The following is a 27140-nucleotide window of genomic DNA, read 5'->3' on the forward strand; positions in this document are numbered from 1 at the left end:
CGATACACCGGGAAGGGGAGGCGGACATATTATTACACCCACCAGAGTTTTGCATTTCACTGTTATTTTTAATAGTAAACAGAGCTTATAAGGTGAAATAGAGTATTTAGAATTCCGACGGACTGTTTAGATGTTGAATTTTAAAAGCAGCGGCCAATCTGCTGATCTCACAGGTTTGCTAATGTGACAGAACACTGCTGCTTTTAAAATTCAACATGTAAACCAGGGTTTGACAAATTTGCTTGGAATCTAGGAGCAAGCTAAAAAAGTTAGGAGCCAGAAAACGCACCCCGTCCTGCCCACCTTTCAAGCCAGGACGCTATTTCTAGTCGCCCTGGCGACCGGGATTTGTCGAGCCCTGATGTAAACAGTCCGAGGGATTTCTAAATACTATACTTCAACATATATGGTCCGTTTCCTGTTAAAAATAACTGTGAGATGCACAACTCCAGTGGGTGTAACAAGATGTCCGCTTGTCCAGTTGTCGGTGTATCGTTTCTGTGGAGGAGTGTGGTGTGTAGCAAGATGGCGGCAGTGAAACATCACTTCTGTTACCAATTCTGATGGGTCACCGAATCTGATGGAACACAGGCAGTCCCATTGATTGTAAATTAGGGAGTAAATTGGGGAAAAAGAATGTCACCAGCACACCAAGGATCTCTAGAGTGGGTCCTAATCTCTTATCAGCAATGACATTGTTACAGCAGATTGCAATCTGCTGTAACAATGTCATCACTGATTAGCGCTTAGGACCCACTCTGGAGATCCTTGGTGGGCTGGTGACATTCTTTTGCTCTGACTTGACACAGTTCTATCCAGTAGCTGCCTCAGCAGCCACGCCCAGCCATTTCTGCAGGAACGTATGGGAATAGTGCTTTGGAAATTGATGTCAATTGGGATGTAGCAGTAGCTTCTCCCAATTTGACGCTGTGTGAGTTTGGGTCATGCAAAAGGATGTCAAATTGGGAGCAATGGCTGTGTCCATGCAGCTTTTATGTCCCAATTGACATCAGTGGGACTGCCCACACAGATATGCACATAGCACCTGTACATCCCTGTGCAAGGCCATGTTTAATGATCATCTAAAGGAAAAAAATGCGTGGGAGATGTGAATATATTAAAAATATACAGATCCTTGCCCAGAGGTCATCATCCCACACTATATTCCAATTGCCTCCGCCCCGACCTGATTATGACTACGATGCTTTTTTTAGGAGATATTTATAACAAACTTTGTTTCTCTTTTCATGCATGAATGGACACAACCTTCACAAGTCTTGACATATGGGTTATGTTCTTGTTTATAGGAGAGGACTTATTCTATGAACAGGAACAGGTTACATTTTCCTTGGCTTCGTACATCTAATTCTGTATACACATACAGGGCAGCATGTCCCTAGAAAGAGACATACTGAATGTTTAAAGTTGCATGACATGTAAAGCCTAACTTTCCTCTGTCGGCCATGGACGGACACAGTCTTCACAAGTCTTGACATATGGGTTATGTTCTTGTTTATAGGAGAGGACTTATTCTATGAACAGGAACATAACCCAAATGTCAAGATTTAAGGAGCTGTGTCCCTCCATGGACAACAGAGAAAAGGATTTTACGGTGAGTACAAAAAATCCTATTTTCTCTTTTCGTCCATCGATGGACACAGCTCCTTAAATCTTGACATTTGGGTTATGTTCCTGTTCATAGGATAAGTCCTCTCCTATAAACAGGAACATAACCCATATGTCAAGACTTGTGAAGGCTGTGTCCGTCCATGGACGACAGAGGAAAGTTAGGCTTTAAGGGCCAGATTCACAGCAGAGATACGACGGAGTATCTCAGATACTCCGTCGTATCTCTCAGAGTATCTATGCGACTGATTCATAGAATCAGTTACGCATAGATATCCTTAAGATCCGACAGGTGTAATTGTTTTACACTGTCGGATCTTAGGATGCAGTACCGCGGCCGCCGCTGGGGGGAGTTTGCGTCGTAAACCAGCGTCGGGTATGCAAATTAGGAGTTACGGCGATCCACAACGTTTTTTCGCGTTCGCTACGTCGCCGCTAGTCTAGTTTCCCGTCGCAAAGTTAGTCGTCGTTTTGGGTGCCTTAACTTTACACAGCAAACGTATTGCTGTATAAAGTATGGCCGTCCTTCCCGCGTCGAAATTTAAAATTTCACGTCATTTGCGTAAGACGTCCGGGAATACGGAAGTACGCTACGCACGTCGCCGATCGAAAAACTGACGTCAGTTCGCGCAAAGCACGGCGGGAATTTCGAAACGGAGCATGCGCAGTAGGTCCGGCGCGGCAGCGCGCCTAATTTAAATGGCACACGCCCCTTTAAATTACTCGGGCCGCCGGCGTAGTTTACATCGCAAGTGCTTTGTGAATCAGGCACTTGCGATGAAAACTTGCGGCGGTGTAACGTATCTACGATACGCCGCTGCACTTCTACCTGAATCTGACCCTATATGCCATGCAACTTTAAACATTCAGTATGTCTCTTTCTAGGGACATGCTGCCCTGTATGTGTATACAGTATTTAAATGTACGAAGCCAAGGAAAATGTAACCTGTTTACATCAATTTATGAAAATGTTTTAGAAGAATTTGGATTCAGTACTTTGAGTCACTAAGCCAGTATTTGAGTCAGTGGACTTGGATGAACCCAATGGGCTTCTCTTTTATATTCACATGCTAGTTCCAAATCAGCACCTCAGGAGGTACTGAAGCCAGAGACGGCAATGCAACTAACATTTTTAGGATTTGCAGCCCTTGTATTCTCTTCCAGACGGAAATTTCTTCCAATGGATGCAAATGTGCCGTGTGTGTCCGCCCATCCTACCTACACCACACATATGCATTACGTGGTCGGTTAAGTGAAAAATGTTATGTTGCAACATGAGACACAATTATGGGATGGAGAATTATTGAAAACTATGGAACAGGGTTGTCTTGCTATGCCTGTCTTCTGCAGTGTTCTATTTCTATTTGCTTTGACTGTTATTACTTGTGTTTGTGTTTACTACTAATTGGTGTATTCATTGCATTTTTACGCTCTCTCTCACCCTCATTGTTCTGATCCTTATGCTGTACAGTGGAATTAGAAGAGTTACAGTACCTGAACCTCAGCGGCTGTCCGTACATCGATGACTGGTGTTTAGGTCGCCTTCACATGCTTGGAAATTCATTGGAAGTTCTCATATTGAAGGGATGTCCTCAAATTACAGAACGAGGGTTGGCCTGCCTGCATCAACTACCGTGAGTAGCCCTGTACACACGATCGGATATCTGATGGAATCTAATCCGATGGATTTTTTTGTTGGATAAACGATGACGCTGACTTTCATCAGTCTTGCCTACACACCATCAGTCAAAAATCCAACCGTGCCAAAACGCAGTGACGTAAAAAAAACACTACGACATGCTGAGAAAAATGAAGTTCAATGCTTCCGAGCATGCGTCGACTTGATTCTGAGCATGCGTGGATTTTTGACCAATGGACTTCCACACAGACGTTCAGATTTTTCTATCGTTTTTTTATCCATAGGAAAAATTTAAAACGTTCTATTTTTTTTTCACTGATGGAAAACAAACCGATGGGGCCCACACACGATCGGTTTGTCCGATGATAACAGTCCATCGGTCCGTTTTCATCGGACAAACCGATCGTGTGTACAGGGCTTTAGAATCCTGTACTGCTTTCTTTCCGCAAGATCCTATTAAATGAAGTAGTGCGAGGCAAAGCGATGATGTCCAAGCAAATCTCATCTACTGTAGTTACAAGAGGTACAGGATGGATTCTGCTTGCTGGATATGGCGCAGTGCCATTTGTGCTGATTTTAAAGGATAAGTTTACCTTTTTTTTTTATAAAAAATAAAATATTAATAAAAATGCCATAAAACGCTATACCTTTTGCGCAAACCAATCAATAAATGCTTAGAGCGATCTTTTTTTTTTTTTTTTACCAAAAATATGTATAATACATATCGGCCTAAACTGAGGAAAAAATGTATTTTATATGTATTTTTTGGGCATATTTATTATAGCAACAAGTAAAAAATATTGCATTTTTTTTCAAAATTGTTGCACTATTTTTGTTTATAGCACAAAAAATAAAAACCGCAGAGGTGATCAAAAACCACCAAAAGAAATCTCTATTTGTGGGGAAAAAAAGGAAGTCAATTTTGTTTGAGAGCCACGTCGCACGACCGCGCAATTGTCAGTTAAAGCGACGCAGTGACGAATCGCAAAAAGTGGCCTGGTCTTTGGCCAGCCAAATCCTCTGGGGCTGAAGTGGTTAAATGATTGGATGTGTTTTATATGTGTTTCATAAGGCCTTTATGCTGAAGGTACAGTGGATATAAAAAGTCTACACACCCCTCAAAATGTCAGGTTTCTATTGTGTAAAAAAAAAAAAATTAGACAATGATAAATCATTATAGAACTTTTTCTACCTTTTTAATGTGACCTATAAACTGGTACAACTCTAATGAAACACAAACTGAAATCTTTTAGGGGGGGTGGGAAGTAAAAATACAAAATGAAAATACTGTGGTTGCATAAGTGTGCACACCCTCTTATATCTGGAGATGTACCGTAGCTGTGTTCAGAATTAAGCAATCGCATTCAAACTCGTGTTAAATGGGAGTCAGTACACACCTACCATCATATAAAGTTCCTCTGATTAACCCCCAAATAAAGTTCAGCTGTTCTAATAGGTTTCCTGACATTTTCTTAGTCGCATCCTACAGCAAAAGCCATGGTCCGCAGAGAGCTTCCAAAGCATCAGAGGGATCTCCTTGGTAAAAGGTATCAATCCGGTACAAAATAATTTCCAAGCCATTAGATACAGTTGTGTGAAAATTGCCCCCTTTCTGATTTGACTTTTTTGCATATTTGTCACACTTAACCACTTAAGCCCCGGACCTTTATGCAGCTAAAGGCCCAGGCCAGGTTTTGCGATTCGGCACTGCATCGCTTTAACAGACAATTGCGCGGTCGTGCAACGTGGCTCCCAAACAAAATTGATGTCCCTTTTTTCCCACAAATAGAGCTTTCTTTTGGTGGTATTTGATCACCTCCGCGGTTTTTATTTTTTGCGCTATAAACAAAAATAGAGCGACAATTTTGAAAAAAATGCAATATTTTGTACTTTTTGCTATAATAAATATCCCCCAAAAACATATATACAATTAATTTTTTCCTCAGTTTAGGCTGATACGTATTCTTCTACCTATTTTTGGTAAAAAAAATCGCAATAAGCGTTTATCGATTGGTTTGCGCAAAATTTATAGCGTTTACAAAATAGGGGATAGTTTTATTATTATTTTTTTTTTTTTACTACTAATGGCGGCGATCAGCGATTTTTTTTCATGACTGCGACATTATGGCAGACACTTCGGACAATTTTGACACATTTTTGGAACCATTGTCATTTTCACAGCAAAAAATGCCTTTCAATTGCATTGTTTATTGTGAAAATTACAGTTGCAGTTTGGGAGTTAACCACAGGGGGCGCTGTTAGAGTTCACCTAGTGTGTGTTTACAACTGTAGGGGGGGTGTGGCTGTAGGTCTGACGTCATCGATCGAGTCTCCCGGTTCACCACAGTGAACCGGTTAACCACTTGAGATCCGCGCTATAGACGAAATACGTCCGCAGCGCGGCTCTCAAGTGCCAAGTGGCCGTTTAAAAACGGCCTTTTATGTGCATTACCCGCGCGCGCCACTGGGTGGCGCGCAGCGGGTAAAAACTGTCCCGACGCATCGCCGAAGACCCGATGCGTGTACCTGGCGGCCGCGATGTCCGCTGGGTACACGCGATCGTCGGTGACACGGCAGGTGACAGCAGGGACGTGGAGCTCTGTGTGTAAACACAGAGCTCCATGTCCTGTCAGGGAGAGAGGAGACCGATCTGTGTCTCTTGTACATAGAGACACAGCATCGGTCCCCTCCCCCAGTCACCCCCCTCCCCCCACACAGTTATAACACACCCAGGCTACACAGTTAACCCCTTCCTCACCCCCTAGTGTTAACCCCTTCACTGCCAGTCACATTTATACAGTAATTCGTGCATTTTTATAGCACTGATCGCTGTATAAATGTGAATGGCGCCAAATTTGTGTCAAAAGTGTCCGATACGTCCGCCGCAATATCCCAGTCCCAATAAAAATCGCAGATCGCCGCCATTACTAGTAAAAAAAAAAATAATAAAAAAAATCATAATTCTGTTCCCCATTTTGTAGGCGCTATAACTTTTGCGCAAACCAGTCGCTTATTGCGATTTTTTTTTTTTTTTACAAAAATACGTCGAAAAATACGTATCGGCCTTAACTGAGAAAAAAAATAGTTTTTTAAAAAAAAATTGGGATATTTATTATAGCAACAAGTAAAAAAAAAATATATTTTTTTTAAATTGTTGCTCTTTTTTGTTTATAGCGCAAAAGATAAAAACCGCAGAGGTGATCAAATACCACCAAAAGAAAGCTCTATTTGTGGGGAAAAAAGGACGCCAATTTTGTTTGGGAGCCACGTCGCACGACCGCGCAATTGTCAGTTAAAGCGACGCAGTGCCGGACGCTGAGATTTCGCCTGGGAACGAAGGGGGTTTATGTGCCCAGTAAGCAAGTGGTTAAATGACTCAGATCATTAAACTAATTTTAATATTGCACAAAGATAACCCAAGTAAATACAAAATGCAGTTTCATTTATTAAGGCAAAAAATCTGTCCAAATCTGCCTGGCTAAACTGGTTGTGCCACCCTTGGCAGCAACAACTGCAATCAAGTGTTCGTGATAACTGGCAATGAGTCTTTCACATTGCTGTGGAGCAATTTTGGCCCACTCTTCTTTGCAAATTGTTTATAATTTAGCCACATTGGAGGGTTTTCCAGCATGAACGGCCTGTGTAAGGTCATGATACAGCATCTCAATTGGATTTAAGTCCAGGCTTAGACTAGGCCACTCCAAAATCTAAATTTTACTTTGTTTGAAGTTGAACCATTTGGAGGTGGACTTGCTGTTGTTTCGGATCACATATACGCAGTGAAGGGACTATCCTGTGATACACAGAGATGAAACAAATTCTCCTACATAAGTTTGACATATTCATCTGCAGTCTTCTCGTCTCTACATTCATTTAACCACTTAAGGACCGCCTCCTGCACATTTACGTCGGCAGAATGGCACGGCTGGGCACATGCACGTATAGGTACGTCCTGTGCTAGTACCCAGCCGTGGGTCGCGGGCGCGCACCCAGTCCAAAGCTCTGGGACCGCGGGACCCGATCGCCGCCGGAGTCCCGCGTTCGGCCCCCTGAGCTGAAGAACGGGGAGAGCTGTGTGTAAACACAGCTTCCCCGTGCTTCACTGTGGCGGCGTCATCGATCGTGTGATCCCTTTTATACGGATACACAATCGATGACGTCACACCTACAGCCACACCCCCCTACAGTTGTAAACACACATGAGGTCACACATAACCCCATCAGCGCCCCCTTGTGGTTAACTCCCAAACTGCAATTGTCATTTTCACAGTAAACAATGCATTTTTTGCTGTGAAAATGACAATGGTCCCAAAAATGTGTCAAAATTGTCCGAAGTGTCCGCCATAATGTCGCAGTCACAAAAAAAATCGCTGATTGCCGCCATTAGTAGTAAAAAGCAAAAAATTAATAAAAATGCAATAAAACTATCCCCTATTTTGTAAACGCTATAAATTCTGCGCAAACCAACCGATAAACGCTTATTGCGATATTTTTTTTACCAAAAATAGGTAGACGAATACGTATCGGCCTAAACTGAGGAAAAAAAATGTTTTTTTTATATATTTTTGGGGGATATTTATTATAGCAAAAAGTAAAAAATATTGAATTTTTTTCAAAATTGTCGCTCTATTTTTGTTTATAGCACAAAAAATAAAAACCGCAGAGGTGATCAAATACCACCAAAAGAAAGCTCTATTTGTGGGGAAAAAAGGACGCCAACTTTGTTTGGGAGCCACGTCGCACGACCGCGCAATTGTCTGTTAAAGCGACGCAGTGCCGAATCGCAAAACCTGGCCGGGTCCTTTAGCTGCCTAAAGGTCCGGGTCTTAAGTGGTTAAAGTACTGAATTTATAAGCTTTTCTGAGATCTCAAAAAAGGGCGGCGGAGAGCCGAAAATTCATTCTGCCGCGCTCAGTGAACAAAACTCTGAGAGCTGATTGGACTGAAGAGACACACCCACTTCACACAGCACACATGGACTAAGCTGAGGCTTTCAATCTGCTGGAGGTCCCTCCGCTGTCACCAGTTCTTTCTTGGTGTCAGGAAAAATTGTCAGAAGTGAATCCTGCTGATAGCAGAGGAACAAAGCAGCGGACAGAAATGGCATTTAGTGCTTTTAATTGAGATAAGCACACACTATAGAGGGATAGGCTTTGTTCGTATTTTATGTCTGAGGTTTACAATCACTTTAGGTCAATTAAATGAAATCAGTAAAACTACATAAAAAAGAAAAGCTTACTTGGCGCTGTTTGCATTTTCCAATATTCAGTGTGACTAGGCCCTCAGAGCAACCTATCACCTACTTCTGCTCTAAGACACTTGTCCTTCTTTTTCTCTGCATTATAGGAATCTTAAGCATTTGGATGTTTCAGACCTCCCAAGGGTTTCCCACAAGGGTTTAACCAGTATCCTTCTGGAGGAGATGATGCCAGCTTGTGAGGTTGTAATGATGGACTACTCGAAAGGCCTGCAGGAAGGAGAGACTGGTACCCTGTCAGAAGTCTAGTAATGCACAGGTGAGAAGGAAGTCTACACATCAAAAGGGGTCTACAGTGTTTATACTGCGAGTGTTGTGGTGTCAGTGTCTCCTAATATAGAAGCTGTGATATCACTAGTAAGTCTGAACATTAAGATGTGTGCACTTCGGCCCAGATTCACGTAGGAGATACGACGGCGTATCTCCAGATACGCCGTCGTATCTCTGAGTCTGAGGCGTCGTATCTTGGCGTCTGATTCAAAGAATCAGATACGCCAGAATTTGGCTAAGATACGACCAGCGTAAGTCGCCTACGCCGTCGTATCTTAACTGCATATTTACGCTGGCCGATAGGGGCGTGTACGCTGATTTACGCCTAGAATATGTAAATCAGCTAGATACGCCTATTCACAAACGTACACCCGGCCGTCGCAGTACAGATACGCCGTTTACGTAAGGCTTTTTCCGGCGTAAAGTTACCCCTGCTATATGAGGCGCAGCCAATGTTAAGTATGGACGTCGGGCCAGCGTAGATTTTTCCGTTGATTACGTCGTTTGCGTAAGTCATTCGCGAATAGGGCTGGGTGTAATTTACGTTCACGTCGAAAGCATTGGCTTTTTGCGGGTTAATTTGGAGCATGCGCACTGGGATACTTTCATGGACGGCGCATGCGACGTTCGTAAAAAGCGTCATTTACGCGGGGTCACAATAAATTAACATAAAACACGCCCACATGTTCCACATTTGAATTAGGCAGGGCTTACGCCGGCCTATTTACGCAACGCCGCCGCAACTTTGCTTTGAGAATACGGCACTTGCCTGTCAAAGTTGCGGAGGCGTAGCGTAAATGGGATACGTTACGCCCGCACAAAGATGCGCTCTCCTATGTGAATCTGGGCCTTCATGTTTATTTTTCTGACTGTAAACTGTAACAATACATTTAGGCTGGGTTCACACCTATGCAAATTGTCCCCACATCCAATTCGCATGGCAGGAGAATGTGACTGTCTCTCTATGGAGCCGATTCACATATCTCCGCAGCTGGTCCGCTGCATTTTGCAGGAAAAACATGTGCCTTTTTTGGTCCGTTTCAGGTCCAAATTCAGCCCAAAATTTGGGTTGAAATCGAACCTGAAACGGTGAACCAGGACACACCGGACCCCCGTTGTGCGACGGATCTGTCTTATGTGTGAAGCGAGCCTTACTTGTGCAATTTGCCGACAGATCAATGTATGGATGAGAAAAAGCTTTGTGTGTTATGACTAGTCTCGGACCTCTTGGCAATCTTGTCCTATTGGAAGCAGCAAAAAACAAAAAGAAGGGACAGGAAGTGGAGGGTCTTCCGTTGTGTGGTTTCAGTTGCAGTTGTTAGCGATGCTTTAAATTTTAACACCAGGAGCTTGGCAATGATCATTTTCAGAGTGGAGCTTCCATTGCTGAGAGATAAGTCCTACTTTAATCACCTTGTGAACCTTACCCAAGCTTTAATCCTAACACTTATTTGCCTTAATCATAACACTATCCTTCCCTATAATCCTAACGCTATCTTTCCCTGCAATCCTGACACCAACCATCCCTGTCGTCTTAACACATTTCCTACCTGTAACTCTAACATAGATCCTCTCTATATTCTTAATGCTACCCCTCCCACTATTCCTTTCTATAATCCTAACATTATTCTTCCATCTAATCCTAACACTAGCCCTTTCTGTATTCCTAACGCTCTGCCCCCACCCGTCCTCCCCCTTAATTTTAACACTAACCCTCTCTGTTCACCCATCACTTGTTTTCCCTGTAATCCCAACACCAACTCTTTCTGTATCCCAAATATTCTCTCTCCCTGTAATACTAATTTACCCTCCCTGTAATCCTAACACTATCCCTCATTAGAATCATAACACTATTACCCATTGTGATCCTAACCCTGTCTGTATTTCTAATACTAGTTCTCTCTGTCTTCCTAACACTATCCCCCCCCCTTAATTCTAACACTAACCTTCTCTGTTCATCTATCAGTATTCTTCCCTGTAATTCTAACACCAACTCTCCTCTGTATCCCTATCACTATCTCTTCCTGTAACACTTACCCTCCTTGCAATCATAACATTATCCCTCCTTATAATCCTAAAGGAGTTATAAACCCTCAAGGTTTTTCACCTTAAAGCGGATCTCCACCCTAAAGTGAAGTCGCGCTGATCGGCACCCTCCCCCCTCCGGTGTCACATTTGACACCTTTTAGGGGGGAGGGGGGTGCAGATACCTGTCTAAAGACAGGTATTTGCACCCACTTCCGGCCACACGTCACGGGCAAAAGACGGGTTTTTCCTGACTTCCCGTCTGTCCCCCGTTGTGTGCTGGGAATACTCGGCTCCCAGCACACAGCGTGTGAGCCAATCGGTGGGCGCAGCGCGACTCGCGCATGCACCGTAGGGGAACCGGGCAGTGAAGCCGGAGCGCTTCACTTCCTGGTTCCCTCACCGTGGATGGAGGGGGGAGCTGCAGGGTGATGAGCGATCGCTCGTCCTCTGCTGCGGACGCTGCTGGACTTCAGGACAGGTAAGTGTCCTAATATTAAAAGTCAGCAGCTGCAGTATTTGTAGCTGCTGGCTTTTAATATTTTTTTTTGAGCGCACATCCGCTTTAAGGAATTCTATGGTGAAAAACCTCCTGTGATGCAGCAGCCCCTCAGATCCCCCCTTTTACTTACCTGAACCCGGTCTTACCGGCAACGGGGATGAGCGCACCAGCTCCAGACGGTGTCTTGGGTCCTGATTGGATAGATTAATAGCAGCGCAGCCATTGGCTCCTGCTGCTATCAATACAATAACACCAAGTCCAAGTCCTGCTGTCTGTGTTAATCAAGTGCCCAGAGGGAGAGCGCTTCTCCAATGGGGCACTCGAGAAGAGCAGGAGCACTGCTGAGGGACCCCAGAAGAGGAGGATCGGGGCTACTCTGTGCAAAACCAACTGCATAGAGCAGGTAAGTATGACATGTTTTTTTTTTTTTTTTTTTTTTTTAGTTGTGTTTTTTTTTTTAAACAAACCTTTACACATCCTTTAACGCTATTCTCCATTGTGATCCTAACCGATTTCTGTATTTGTATTTCTGTGTCCTAACACTATCCCTACCTGTCATAATCCTAACACTATCCCTACCTGTCATCATAATTCTAACATTAACCCTCCCTATTCTAACACGAGCCCTCAACTAATTTCCCCCAATCATCATGTTCCAGGACAGCACATGTGAGAGAAGCTCTCATGACAACTTGGAGGAGTTGCATGTCTGGGCTTTTCTTAGCCAGGATTACTTTTATCCTAGCTGCGGGACCTTCTGTCCCTGTCACCTTCTCAGTTTTCCCCAAGCTCTCTTCTATGCCTGAGAAGAAATAACTATCCTCTGTAGTCAGAGCGGACCTGAGAACTGAGCAATCAGCTTTGGATCAGGCCTCCTATATGAAATTCAGAATCTGTGACTGTATTTGTAATATTCCTAATGCTCTGCATTGTGGCATATGCCTCATTTTCATACACGGTTCCAGGCATCTAACATTTGAGGGATGGTGCCACAAAAACCTCTTTCTACATAAAGCTTGTAACAAAAACAAAAAGTAACATACAAGTTGTCCCCATAATGTTTTTTATTTATGTAGTTCTTCCTACAGTGGAGGACTTTTTCAGGTAATAGCACAATACCTGCTCATACTGAATACGAACAATAGTTGGTTATAATCTGTTATAGTGTCTCTAATCTATACAACAGTATAAACCACTTGCATGACTGGTAAATGGGGTAACAGTCCAGGTTCTTGCAGAGTAGAGATGAGCTCAGGCATGTTTGGACGCAAGTCTGCACCTCCCTGAGCCCACCGAAAAGCTGTCAAAGAGGATTGCCAATCAAGGTGGCGGGGGCATTCATCCATCCCGCAGTCGGATGTATACACACCCTCTTCATACGTGCAGCTGCTGGGCTGGGAACTCCCCTGCCTCCTATGACTGGATGTCTGCTTTCACAGCTTCCCGGTGGGATAAATCCAGAATCGAACTTGTATCCAGACACACTCATCCCTACTGTACAGGCAGACAAGACTTCATGTGTTACTCACCCTGCAGCCATGTTCATGTGTGGTGTTAAAGTGGTTGTAAACCCTTAGGGCCCTTTCAGACGTGCAGACCGTATGTCCGCTTTTTCATCCATCCGTTTGCGGATGAAAAGGGACATACATTGTGGGTGGTTTATCCGTTGACACCCGTAATCACCCGCCTCCGTAAAGATCCGATTTTGCAGACGGAAGAATGTCCTATTTTTTTCTTCCGTCTGCGGATCGGATGAACACGGACACGCGGTCCGTGTTCATCCGATCCCCCCATAGGGGAGAGCGGAGAAAAGACAGGGCGGTCCCTGCACAGGGAGTGATGTCATTGCGGAGCCGCGATACCCGTAAGTCACTCCGAGAGCGATGGCGGCGATGAAGGAGGGGAACGAGGACCACTGCAGGGGCTTCGATCTCGGGTATATGCATACTAGCTCATTATGCCTTTGTCTTGCAGGGTGTTCTTTTTTGCAGAGGGTTTACTTCCTCTTTAAGGGCAGCATTGCGGCCGGTGGATGCAGTATAATTATTCTCTGTCACTTATACTCTTCTACATTACTTGGTATGTTACAGTACTATCATTAAGACCCCTTTCACACTGAGCCGTCCATAGCGTCGGCGGTAAAACTCCGCTATTTTTACCCACCGACGCTATGGGCGGATTCGCAGTGCATATCGGCCACTAGCGGGGCGCATTTAACCCCCGCTAGCGGCTGAGAAGGGGTTAAAACTGAAGCAGCACATTGCGGGCGGTATAGCCGCGCTGTCCCATTGATTTCATTGGGCAGCAGCAGTGGAGGAGCAGTAAACACACCGCTCCTTCACCGCTCCAAAGATGCGGCTAGTCAGACTTTTTTTACCGTTTTGCTAGCGCAACGCTCCAGTGTGAATGCCCTCAGGCTTTCACACTGGAGACAATAGAGCAGCACTTTTAAGGTGGATTTCAGGCGCTATTTTTAACGCTATAGTGCCTGCAATACGCCCTCAGTTTGAAAGGGGTCTACAAAAGTCAATACATGTATTTTATATGGCCCTCATGACGGCATATTGTGAAGAAATTCAGGGTTAAAATTTATTCTGTTACTGCTATAGGTAAAGTCTCCAAAATGAGCGCTCTGCATAACCTAACTTGCATCAGTATGACAGTATGCCCCATGGTGATGGAGTGGAGTCAGACTTCTAACATCTGGCAGGGCACCTGACATTTGTAAAAGTCATGTTCATTATTTACTCAGCTTCTTTCTGCTTAGTAGAGCATTTCACTGCAGGTGTACAGGAGGCTTGGGTATATAGCTGCTATACTGTATCAGCAGTCATATGTGGGGGAAGTCATAAGTAAGGGTGTGTGTATTTTGGGTATGCATGACATTTGGGGTTAATGATGACCTAGCTAAATACAAGAATGTACTGTCTGATTGTCTATAGGCATTGAGCTTATGTAGATTATTATGTAGGATGAGCGTTATCACTGTATCAGCTTGGGGATAGATGTTGCATGCAAATACAAAAATGAACTGATTGTCCTTACAGATCACTCTAATGCAGTTTAGTATTCACATTGGTGTACCAGAGCTGCAAATGATTGCTCAGAGTGTTCCATAGTTGCCTTTGCATACTAACTTGTCTGCTAGGGAAAAAACAGCAAAGTCCCAAAACACCTAGAGGAAAATATGGTGGCCAGTCCTAGGCCTTGTATCGAAAGCAAGAATTATCCTTAAAACCTTTTTGGGTTGTCATGCTGCGCAGACTGTGCATGACTCCTCATAGGATACTCCCAGTCAGCAATTATCTGACACACCAGGGCCCAATCTTACAACCCCAAGTACCAACACACGGCTTAGGCACCTTTCACACGAACGGCTGTTTTGCCGCAGATAAAAGCATGTTTACGTTTTGCTGGAATTCAAGACTCCAGGCACAGCGATTAGCTGCATTTGTACAGTGCTTTTAGCTGCGGTTGCGTTTAGCCGCGGCATGATATTGAACGGGGATCCAACTTGGATCCCTGCCAATACCAAGCACTGCATTTGGTAGGAATCTTGAGGGGGAACTCCACGCCAATTTTCAAATAAAAAAACGGCATGGGTTCCCCCTACAAGAGCATACCAGGCCTAAGGAGACACCCCGTACGCCGGAAAAACGGCGTGGGGTTCCCCCCAAAATCCATACCAGACCCGTATCCGAGCAGCAGGCCGGTCAGGAAAAGGGGTGGGGATGAGCGAGCGCCCCCCCCTCCTTAACCGTGCCAGGCCGCATGCCCTCAACATGGGGGGGTAGGTGCTTTGGGGCAGGGGGGCGCCCTGTGGCCCCCCCACCCCAAAGCACCTGTCCCAATATTGATGAGGACAGGGCCTCTTCCCGACAACCCCAGCCGCTGGTTGTCGGGGTCTGCGGGAGGGGAGCTTATCGGAATCCGGGAGCCTCCTTTAAGAAGGGGGCCCCCAGATGCCAGCCCCCCGCCCATTGTACCCCTACTCATTCACCTGGAGGAAAAGAAATGTAAAAAAAAAACACTACACAGGGGTTTTAAAGTAATTTATTAGTCAGCTCCGGGGCCCCCCTCTCTTCTTTAGCTCTTTTACGAGGGGGGGCCTGCTTCTTCGATGTCTTCTGCGGGAAGGGGGGTGTCTTCACCGCCATCTGGTTCTCTTCCGCCGGGGGGGGGGCGCTTTCTTCTTTAGCTCTTTTACAGCGGCCCCCCTCCTGGGCTTCTTCTTCGGCGGGGGGTGCCCTGGCTTCTGTCGCCTTCTTCTTCTTCTTCGATGTTGACACGTCGCTTCCTCCCGCTGTAATGCTGTGTGCGCGGCTCGCACCGATTTATATAGGCCTCTTATGACGTCACAGTCCCATCATGCTCCGTGCACCGTGTCACTGTGGGCACTGGTAGGAGCACAGGAGGACGTCTATTGACGGCCTCCCGGCAATTCAAAAGAGGTTAGACAGCCACTTACCTGTCCCATGATGTGCTCACCCGGTCGTTCTGATTTTCTGTCTTCAGCATTGGCATCTTTACTGTTGGCAGCTTGGTGCATATATGCGCGAGTCGCGCTGCACATTGTGAATGGTCCCATAGTCTTCTGAGACTGGTCCCATGTCCCAGAAGACTGCGGGGGAGAAGAACTTCCGCCTCCAATCGCCTAAGCAATCGGAGTGGAAGTGGGAGTGAGTACCTGTCAAAAACTAGTACCCGCCCCCCTCCCCAAAAGTTAAATTTATGCAAGAGAAGGAGGGAGGAGGCATTAAAGTGGAACTTCCCCTTTTGGGTGGAGCTCCACTTTTAAGCAATGTTCTTTCCTGCAACCCAAAGAAAATTGCTTGATTCCCCTATCAACACAGTCAGTATTGGTTGGGGGAGTCCCTCCCATGTAACCTTTGAATTTTGAGAGCAGGGTTTCCCATCTGTCTGAATACAATGATCATTGCCGGCAGCTATAGCCGCCAGTAATGATCAAATGAAAAAATCTGGCAGGCTGGTTGTACTGGTGTCAATCGAGAAATTAACTTTAGTACAAGTAGCCTGCCCATATATTAATTAAAGGAGAAGTCCAGCTGAGCGTTTTAGGCTGGACTTCTCCTCTGGGTCACAAGGGTGCAATTCGTTTTGCTCTCATGTGACTTGTTTTCAGCAGAGAGTGGTCTGAAGTCTGCTCTCCACTGACGTCACTGCCATCAGTCGGGGCAGCGCGTCATCCAGACTTCCAAGTCGGGATCCGCCAGCTGCCTTGATTGATGGCAGTCTCAGTGAGCAGCTGAGGCGGCCACTCCCCGCCCCTCCATGGCTCAGCACTCCAATGAGCGCTGAGAAGTAGAGCAGAAGCAATGCTGACTGACAGGCAGCAGCTCTCTGCTCGGGGGAGGAGTGAGAACCGATCCTTCGGTGGCTCGGTTCTCGGTGCAGAGACCCCGGGGGACAGATGCAGCATCTGTCTGATGCTGCATCCACCGAGGTAAGTATAACTAGAAAAAAATAAATCCATACTTGGACGGTTGCTGCTGTACCGGCTGAATTGCGCTCCGTCCAACGCCGCCTTAATACTGATGTGAATAGGTGACCATGCTTTATTTAATTGTGGATGATGTGCTTACCCTTTTAAGTGGAACTAGACTCGCCTTGAATCCAGCAAGGCGCCATTCCTGGGAACTCACCGCCGGCTGCTGATGTCTTCTGACGGACAGCTTCTGGGTCTTGATTGCCGGCCGCTGTCATTGTCCTCGGTTTTCTCTTTGGAATGCTATTGATCGTTGCTGCCTTTGTTTCCTCCCACCATGCAACCCCTTCCCTCCCAAGCACCCTCTTCCCACCCATGAGTTTTGCACACCTGATCTCAAAATTCAGCTGGTATGCACAGCTTAGTATATAAAGAGAGGTAGCCAGATTCACGTATGGCGGCGTATCTTTATGCCGGCGTAGCGCATCCCATTTGCACTACGCCGACATAACATAGTGAGGCAAGTACTGTATTCACAAAGCACTTGCTCCCTAAGTTACGTCGGCGTAGCGCAAATGGCCCACCGTAACCCCGCCTAATTCAAAGTAGGCATGTAGTGGGCGGGCTACATTTAATTTACTTGTGACTCCATGTAAATGAGGGCCGTTCGTACGGCGCATGCGCGCGCATGCTCAGAATCACGTCGCAAATACTCCCTACGTCACGACGTCGGCTCAATGCTTTTCGACGTGAACGTAACCTACGCCCAGCCCCATTCACGTACGCTTACGCAAACGACGTAAAATACGACGGCTGTTCCGTCGTCCCATACCTTGCATGGGCTGCGCCATCTTTTTGGTGGTTTATCTTTACGCCGGCGTATGTCTTACGTAAACGTCGTATCTTACAGCGACGAGCGTACGTACGTACGTACGTACGTACGTTCGTGAATCGGCGTATCTTGCTCATTTACATATTCGACGCGTAAATCCACGTACACGCCCCTAGCGGCCAGCGTAAATATGCACATAAGATACGACGCCGGTCGTATCTTAGCCAAATTTACGCGTATCTGGTTTCCAGAATACGCTTAATTATACGACGGCGCGCATTCGGACTTAAGACGGCGTATCTACTGGTACGCCGTCGTAAGTCGACCTGAATCCGGCTAAGGGAGTTTTGCTAGCTGAATGAAACAAGTATTTTAGGGCACAAAGAATAAAATAATGGCTGTTTTTTTTATATCAATTGGCCTAGAGTTCTTCTTTTAGCTGCATTAATGTCATAAGCGCCTTGCGGTCCTGGAGAGGGATAGACCTGTTAACCCATTAGTGTATCTGGAGCACTTGTGGCTCTCAGAAATGCTCTCTACATCGGAGAATGTCATATTCTAGAAGATATCGCTTTATAACCACGGTGCTGAATAATTTAGTGCTGCTGAGACTTCTGGGTTATTTCAGATAATAAAGTTATTCCGGAGAGGAGGGAGGAGAAGACAGGAGGGGAGTGAGGCCGCTCGCTGCATCTGCTTCTCTAATCATGTAAACAGGAGGAGGTAGCTGGCAGGGAGTGGCAAAGGAGCCCAGTCACTGAGTTGATGTTGGAATTATATCTAGACTGTCCCTGTAAGGTAAGCCATGCATATGAATGACAGGGAAAGCAGGGGAAGGCAATTTGTGTATCGCACTCAGCGCTCGCTGCCTGTCACCCAGAGCCGCCGATGTGTTCAGCTTCTATCCGATTGGAATGAACTGCCTCAGTGGCCACGTTAGTGCTAACGATCTAATTAAACTAATAAGGGCTGTAAGGCATGCAATCCTTTTTTTATTTCTTGTTACTGCATTTGAATTTGTCGTACTGCAGTCCGTTTTATTGGGGCATCTGCCATGGAGCTTGCCGGTTACTTGCTTTTCCCAGGAGATGTGCCAGGATGCTGTGATGAGCGAGGTGGCCAATTGCCACAGGACGGCATTCAAACCATCCTTCTGTTGTCACCGTAAATTGTTTAGCATGACAAGAGACATTGATTGTACTAAAGATGACTTGCAGTAGGGAAGCAGATTTCATTGCATCGTTTTTTTTTTTTTACTTTGTCAAACTTTTCAATCGATTTTAAAAGGCTAGAAGAGGGATCCTCAAACTACGACCCTCCAGCTGGTGCTGAACTACACATCCCATGAGGCATTGTAAAACTCTGATGCCGCTAGGGTTGCCACCTTATCCCTTTAAACCCGAACACATATGAATTACACAGGTTCTGAGGCTGATTTAATGCAGATAAGGCAGGGCTCGACAAATCCCGGTCGCCAGGTCGCCATGGCGACTAGAAATAGGGTCCTGGCGACTTTGCTTGATTTTTTTTGTGATCTGGCGCCATCTGGTGGTGAGCCGTTGGTATTACAAGTTATTACCACCAGATGTGCAAGCTGGCGCCATCTGGTGGTGGCCGTTGGTATTACAAGTTAAGCATTACAAGTTAAACAGCAATTCTAATGTAATTTTTCACTATTTTTCACTGCCATCTTCTTCCCTGAATGAATGAATGAATGAATGAATGAATGAAAAACTTATATAGTGCAGCACATGCAAACCAAATCGCCTCTGGGCGCTTGTTGTTCCTGTCTCCTTTGATATCAAAAGAGATGAGTTTTGATCTTTCTCCTGAACGCTAAGTGATTTTCCTCCAACCGAATGCTGGTTGGTAAAGCGTTCCATAGTCTGGGACCCTGAACCGCAAATCTTCTTTCTCCCTTGGACTTGTATCTGGCTTTCGGTATCTGAAGCAGATTTTGGTTGGTGGATCGCAGAACGCGATTGGAGTTGTGAGCTTTTATTTTTTCGCATAGATAAAGGGGGGCCTTCCCATGGAAACATCTATGCGTTAGACAGAGTGCTTTAAAAACAATTCTGTCTTTTACTGGCAACCAATGAAGGGATCTCAGTGAAGGTGAGATTGATCCCCAGGGTTTTTTTCCCAGTCACTAGTCTGGCGGCCGTGTTTTGTACGACTTGCAGACGGGCGATTTGGTACTTTGGCAGACCGAGGTAAAGGGCGTTTGCATAATCCAATCTGGAGTTTACAATCGCTCCCACCACGGCTGCCAAGTCTTCTTTTGGAATAAAAGGAGTGAGTTTGCGTAGTAGGCGCTCTAATTAGAACCCCTAAACATTATATATATTTTTTATCCTAACACCCTAGAGAATAAAATGGCGATCGTTGCAATACTTTCTGTCATGCCGTATTTGCGCAGCGGTCTTACAAGCGCACTTTTTTGGGAAAAAATTACACTTTTTTTAATTACAAAATAAGACAACAGTAAAGTTATCCCAATTTTTTTTTTAATATTATGAAAGATAATGTTACGCCGAGTAAATTGATACCCAACATGTCACGCTTCAAAATTACGTCCGCTCGTGGAATGCCGACAAACTTTTACCCTTTAAAATCTCCATAGGCGACGTTTAAAAAATTCCACAGGTTGCATGTTTTGAGTTACAGAGGAGATCTAGGGCTAGAATTATTGCTCTCGCTCTACCAATCGCGGCGATACCTCACATGTGTGGTTTCAACACCGTTTACATATGCGGGCGCTGCTCACGTATGTGTTCGCTTCTGCGCACAAGCTCGGCGGGACGGGGTGCGTTTTCTGGCTCCTAACTTTTTTAGCTGGCTCCTAGATTCCAAGCAAATTTGTCAAACCCTGAGATAAGGTACTAAGTGAGTTGAATTACCACCTTAGTCAGCCACACAACCTGTGTAATCAATATGTGTTTGGGTTTAAAGGGATGAGGTGGCAACCCTAGATGCCACGTACACACGACCGTTTTTCGAGTTGTAAAAAATGAAATTTTTAATGGTCTAGAAAAAACAAAGTTTTTTTCAACCCAATCATTAAAACGGCCTTGCCTACACACGATCGTGAAAAAAAAATGCTCTAGCAAAGCGCAGTGACGTACAACACGTACGACGGCACTATAAAGGGGAAGTTCCATGCGGATGACGCCACCCTTGGGGCTGCTTTTGCTGATTTCGTGTTAGTAAAAGACGATTCACGCTTTTCTGTCTGTTACAGCGTGATGAATGTGCTTACTCCATTACGAACGGTAGTTTTACCAGAACGAGCGCTCCCGTCTCATAACTTGCTTCTGAACATGCACGTTTTTTTCACGTCGTTAAAGTGGATGTAAACCCAAAAAAAAATGTTTTTTGATGTCACAATGTAGAGAATAAGATTTCCTATCATCTGTGCTCAGTCTTGCCACACAGAGTTAATCCAGCACTGAGCAATCCTCTTTTTATTGTTCAGGGAAATAAAACAGACTTCCAGATAAAAACCAAAGTTCTTGCTTGAGTGACAGGTTATTTACATATCTCGTGCACTGCTTGCAGACATACACCGCTTCTGTAAAAAGTGCTCAATTCACATTCCCCTCCCCTCTTCCCTCCAGCTCTATGTATGTTCTGATGGCTGTTGCATTTTCTCATGGCACTGAACTGTGACTCACCCCATATTTTAAAAACATTTAATAAAACACAGGGGAGGGGATGTGAATTGTGCACTTTTTTTCAGAAGCAAGGACCTTGGTTTTTATCTGGAAGTCTGTTGTATTTCACTGAACAATAAAAGAGGATTGCTCAGAGCTGGATTAACTCTGTGTGGCAAGACTGGGCACAAATGATAGGAAATGTTATACTGTACATTTTGACATAAAAAAAAAAATATTTTGGGGTTTACATCCACTTTAAAGCCCACACACAACCTTTTTGTACGACGTTAAAAACGACAACATTAAAAACGTCGTGAAAAATTAGAGCATGTTCGAAATTTTTAATGCCCATTTTTTTACATCGTGAAAAATGCTCTGGAGCCCACACACGATCGTTTTTATTGACATTAAAAAAAAAACGTCATTTTTTACAACCCGAAAAACGTTGTATGTACGCGGCATGACATTCACAGACATGACTGGGCATGATGGGAATTGTAGTTCCTGAACAACTGGAGGGCCGTAGTTTGAAGACCCATGGGCTAGAATGGGCTGATCTTCTTGACAATGCTCAGGGGGTGCTATTCATACAACTGACATATAGGGGGGGGTCACCATTTTGGGAGATCTCTAACAATCGTCAGCACGGCGGATATCTGGACACGTCTTCTTGCTTCTTTTTGAAAGTAGAAAATCTCACTGGAGCATTAGATCACTGAGACTTCACTTTTTGTTAGATGCAGGTAAGTCCATTCATCCAATAAAGCAAACTCTTCACTACTCTAAGATCGAACCTCCACTAATGCAAAGAGTCACTCTAAAGCACGGGTCTTCAAACTATGGCCTTCCAGTTGTTCAGGAACTACAATTCCCATCATGCCTAGTCATGTCTGTGAATGTCAGAGTTTTACAATGCCTCATGGGACGTGTAGTTCCGCAACAGCTGGAGGGCCGTAGTTTGAGGATCCCTGCCCTAAAGCCTCATACACACGATCGGACTTCCAACTGACTTTTCCGTGGATTTTGCTCCGAAGGGCGTTGTCCGTGAACTTGGTATGCTTACACACGGAAGGACTTATTCAGCCAACAAACACGAACGTAGTGACGTAATAGGCACACTATGTGGTTTTTTAAAACGAACATGTCTATGCTGATTTGCTCTGTGCAATAGAACAATAGAATTGCACAAAGTGGCCACGAACCTCCTCTTCTTTTCGGGTCCCCCGCCGGTGCTCCTGGCCCCTCCCCTGTGTCTAGTGGCTTCCCATGGGGGCACTCGTGCATGCTTGCACCTGAGCACGCTGCTGCATCCATTGACATAGAGGTCTCGGGTAAGTAAAAGGAGGGTAAGGGGGGGTGCTGACACCTAATTTTTTTTACCTTAATGGAAGGAATGCATTACGGTAAAAAATGTTTAGGCTTTACAACCGCTTTAATGTATTCTGACAGAGCGGAGATTTCCCCGCTGTTAGAATACACTGATTAGTGCTGCCGGGTTTAGCCCACAGCACTGATCGATCAGGAAAAATCCAACAGGCTGGTTGCACAGAAGTCGATTTTGTATAACCAAGCTTGTTTGCTGCATTGGTCGAAATTTGGCTGGTCGCCGCTGAACTGACCGGATTTTGATCTGTATAATGCCTCCTTAAGCGAAGTGAATAAAGGAATGTCCCCTGCCTGGACATAGTATTCTGACAGCAGCAGCTTTAACCACTTGGGATCCGCCTGCCGTCAATTGACGGCTACAGCGCGGATCCCAAAAGCCAACAGGACGTCAATTGACGTCCGCCCCTTTGGGCGGTCCCCGCGCGCGCTCCAGAGCGCGCAGCGGGGAAAATCTGTGTTGGCCGTGTCCCTTGGACACAGCCAATTACAGATCGCCGCGAACGGCCAATCAGAGTGGCCGTTTGCGATGCGATCTGTGCGGCCAATGAGAGATGATCTCATATGTAAACATATGAGATCATCTGTCATTGCCGGCTCACACAGAGACAGCGGTGCTGTCTCTGGAGAGGAGACCGATCTGTGTCTCTTGTACATAGAGACACAGATCGGTCACCTCCCCCAGTCACCCCCCCCTCCACCTACAGTTAGAACACTTTATAGGAAACATATTTAACCCCTTCCTCACCCCCTAGTGTTAACCCCTTCAATTCCAGTCACATTTATACTGTAATTAGTGCATATTTATAGCACTGATCGCAGTATAAATGTGAATGGCGCCAAAAATGTGTCCGATGTGTCCACCATAACGTCGCAGTCCCAATAAAAATCGCAGATCGCCGCCATTTCTAGTAAAAAATAAATAAAAAAATAATAATTCTGTCCCCTATTTTGTAAGCGGTATAACTTTTGCGCAAACCAGTCGCTTATTGCGTTTTTTTTCCCCAAAAATATGTAGAAGAATACGTATCGGCCTAAACTGAGAAACATTTTTTTTTTTTTTTTTTTAATTGGGATATTTATTATAGCAAGAAGTAAAAAATATTGTATTTTTTTCAAAATTGTCGCTGAAATTTCACCTGGGCAGGAGGGGGGTATATGTGCCCAGTAAGCAAGTGGTTAATAGGATAAAACCCATTTGCATACATCCCAGGAGGCTGCAGGATTAGTAGCATGGCAGGCTACATCTCATGCATGCACACTAGGAAGACTGCTATGAATCACCAGGAAGTAACAGCCAGCTCCCAAAACCATACCTCCCGACATTTTGAAATGGGAATGAGGGACACCTACTAGCAAACACGCCCTCTGGGACACACGCCCCCTGGGACACTAGGACACACGCCCCCTGGGACACTAGGACACACGCCCCCTGCCACACCCCCTTAAAGGAGAATTAACAAAAAAAATAAAGGTTTCTTAAATCTACAAGGGCTATTTTACCACTACTATTCCTTTATATTGGCTTTTAACATTTACAAATGCAACAGCAATTACACTGGGAAACACTTTTTTAAAGATAAGTGCATTTTATAAACATCTATATGGATAAGACAAAAATGAGGGACAGAGGGACATTGTTCCAAATCAGGGACAGTCCCTCGAAATCAGGGAAAGTTGGGAGCCATGCCAAAACCGGCGCAGAGAAACAGAAATCCTGAGAAGCATCCTCTGTGTAGAAGACAACACTGGACCTGCAGGGACAGGAAAGTATCTGTTTCTTAAAAGTCAGAAGCAGCATTTTTTTAGCTGCTGGCTTTTAATTTATTCATTCCCCAGTGAAGTTCCTCTTTAAGGGCGCTTTTACACTGCATTAGTAATGTGCATTATTGACTTTAGGGAATGATTTTTTTGTTTTTGTTTTTTTTTAATGCGCCTTTTAGTGCTTGTTATATGCGCTTGTTTTTGTTCATTCATTATACAGTAAAACCTTGGTTTGAGAACCTTGGCTTGAGGGTAAAACATCAGTTTTACCCTCAAGAAGGGGTTAATATGCTGAATTCCAACAGTTGCTTTGGGAAACACCTTCACTTTTCCTTTTCTGTATTTTCTGAGATAACACTGTGAATGTAGAATTACCATTTGATTTATTTATTCTAAACCGATTTATTTGTTGTTTCCATTTCATCCAGCCACCAACTATGGTGAGATGCCGGAAGTTCAGCATCTCACTCTTCGCTCTTTTCATGTTGGTTGCCCTCAAGATCTTCATAGACTTGACTTTTACTCCTCCCCATCTCCCTGAGACGCCCTCTGTTTCTCCAGAACCCTTCAGAAGTCCCATGGTTCAGCTGGACTCTTTACAAGGCGATGAAGAGCTGTCCATGGCGACCCTTCATAACCTGGCACAGAAACTGCGGAAAGCTGTAATACGATCAGAAGCTTATTGGAATACTGAGCAATTGCAGCTGCTGGACTTAAAGGGACCAATGGCATGGACATGCGGCAACTCCACAAGTGTACCGCAAGCAAAAGTGACGGATCCCTATCCAGATCTCTTACAGAGCTTTCTGGCTTACAGTCGATGCCGAGATCACAGAATGATTATTAATCAGCCCAAAAAATGTTCACTCAACAATACTTTTCTTCTTTTGGCCATTAAGTCTTCTCCACAGAATTTTGCTCAACGGCAGGCAGTAAGGGCCAGTTGGGGAGGAGAGAGAAATTATGGGGGTAAGAATGTCAAGTTAGTGTTTCTCTTGGGCACAGTACAGGTCCCCGACCTCTCTCCTCTGCTGGCGTATGAGAACAGTCGTTCCTATGACCTTCTCCAGTGGGATTTCGTGGACACTTTTTTCAACCTGACTTTGAAAGACCAGCTTTTTTTAGGATGGGCAAATAAACATTGTGCTAGAGCTAAATATATCCTCAAGGGGGATGATGACGTGTTTGCTCGAATTCCCAATATTGTGCAAGTCTTGTCACTATTAGATGGCCAGCGGCATTCTTCGCTCTACATGGGACATGTTGTCAAGGCAGCCAGACCTTACAGAGACACTCATAGCAAGTACTACATCCCTCCATCTTTCTATTCTGGATTTTACCCACCCTATGCTGGAGGAGGAGGGTATGTTTTTTCGGGTAGGTTAATTCCATGGCTCTACCTGGTGTCACGTTTTGTTGCTCCTTTCCCAATCGATGATGTCTACACTGGAATGTGTTTCATGGCACTAGGGGTGCATCCCGTTGGGCATCCTGGATTTAAGACATTCAACATACCAAAAGAAGAGAAGACCAGCTGCTCTGAAAAGCACCTCCTCCTTGTACATCGAAAGAGCCCTCAAGAGATGCTAAAGATGTGGGGTCAACAAAATGAAAAGACGCAGCAATGTTAATAATAATGTTTGAATGTATTGTGAATATAAATTATCTTTATTCCTAGACCTTTTCTTTGGCAACTTTTGTTAACAAAGCAGTCTGCGCAATGGCTTTTTCAGCAAAAGGATAAAACGTACCCCTTTTAACCACTTAAGCCCCGGACCTTTAGGCAGCCAAATACCCAGGCCAGGTTTTGCGATTCGGCACTGCGTCGCTTTAACGGACAATTGCGCGGTCGTGCGACGTGGCTCCCAAACAAAATTGGCGTCCTTTTTTCCCCACAAATAGAGCTTTCTTTTGGTGGTATTTGATCACCTCTGCGGTTTTTATTTTTTTGCGCTATAAACAAAAATAGAGCGACAATTTTGAAAAAAATGCAATATTTTTTACTTTTTGCTGTAATAAATATCCCCCAAAAACATATATACATTTTTTTTCTTCAGTTTAGGCCGATACGTATTCTTCTACCTATTTTTGGTTAAAAAAAAATCGCAATAAGTGTTTATCGATTGGTTTGCGCAAAATTTATAGCGTTTAAAAAATAGGGGATAGTTTTATTGCATTTTTATTAATTATTTTTTTTCTACTACTAATGGCGGCGATCAGCGATTTTTTTCGTGACTGCGACATTATGGCGGACACTTCGGACAATTTTGACACATTTTTGGGACCATTGGCATTTTCACAGCAAAAAATGCATTTAAATTGCATTCTTTATTGTGAAAATGACAGTTGCAGTTTGGGAGTTAACCACAGGGGGCGCTGTAGGAGTTAGGGTTCACCTAGTGTGTGTTTATGTGTGTTTACAACAGTAGGGGGGTGTGGCTGTAGGTCTGACGTCATCGATTGTGTCTCCCCTATAAAGGGGATGACACGATCGATGCGCCGCCACAGTGAAGCACGGGGAAGCCGTGTTTACATACGGCTCTCCCCGCTCTTCAGCTTCGGGGAGCGATCGCGACGTCGTCCCGGATCGCTCCCCGAGGTAAGCCGCACGCAGCGGGGGGGGGGGGGGCCACGATTGGACCCCCTCCCGCTAGAAGGCAAGGACGTATATATACGCCCATCTGCCTGTCCGTGCCATTTTGCGGACGTAAATAGTCGTGCGGCGGGCGTTAAGTGGTTA

General features: G+C 44.9%; 1 protein-coding gene across 3 annotated transcripts in view; it reads left to right on the top strand.

Moving 5' to 3' along the window:
* The window catches only part of LOC120913385 (distal membrane-arm assembly complex protein 2-like), a 31109-nt gene extending 5032 nt beyond the window's left edge, over positions 1–26077 (top strand). Inside the window, exons 5-7 of one of the 3 annotated variants that reach the window (XM_040323267.1) lie at positions 3098–3260; positions 8612–8781; positions 24829–24915. In XM_040323267.1, coding sequence (XP_040179201.1) covers positions 3098–3260; positions 8612–8771 — 323 coding nt within the window. In that variant the 3' untranslated portion in view covers positions 8772–8781; positions 24829–24915. Of the gene's footprint in view, positions 1–3097; positions 3261–8611; positions 8782–18303; positions 18396–24828 lie in introns of those variants that run through there. The other 2 variants (XM_040323266.1, XM_040323265.1) reach the window with 2 other exon arrangements.
* The last annotated feature ends 1063 nt before the right edge of the window (positions 26078–27140 follow it).

The sequence above is a fragment of the Rana temporaria genome, chromosome 9 (genome assembly GCF_905171775.1).
Source record: "Rana temporaria chromosome 9, aRanTem1.1, whole genome shotgun sequence".
Lineage (NCBI taxonomy): Eukaryota > Metazoa > Chordata > Amphibia > Anura > Ranidae > Rana > Rana temporaria.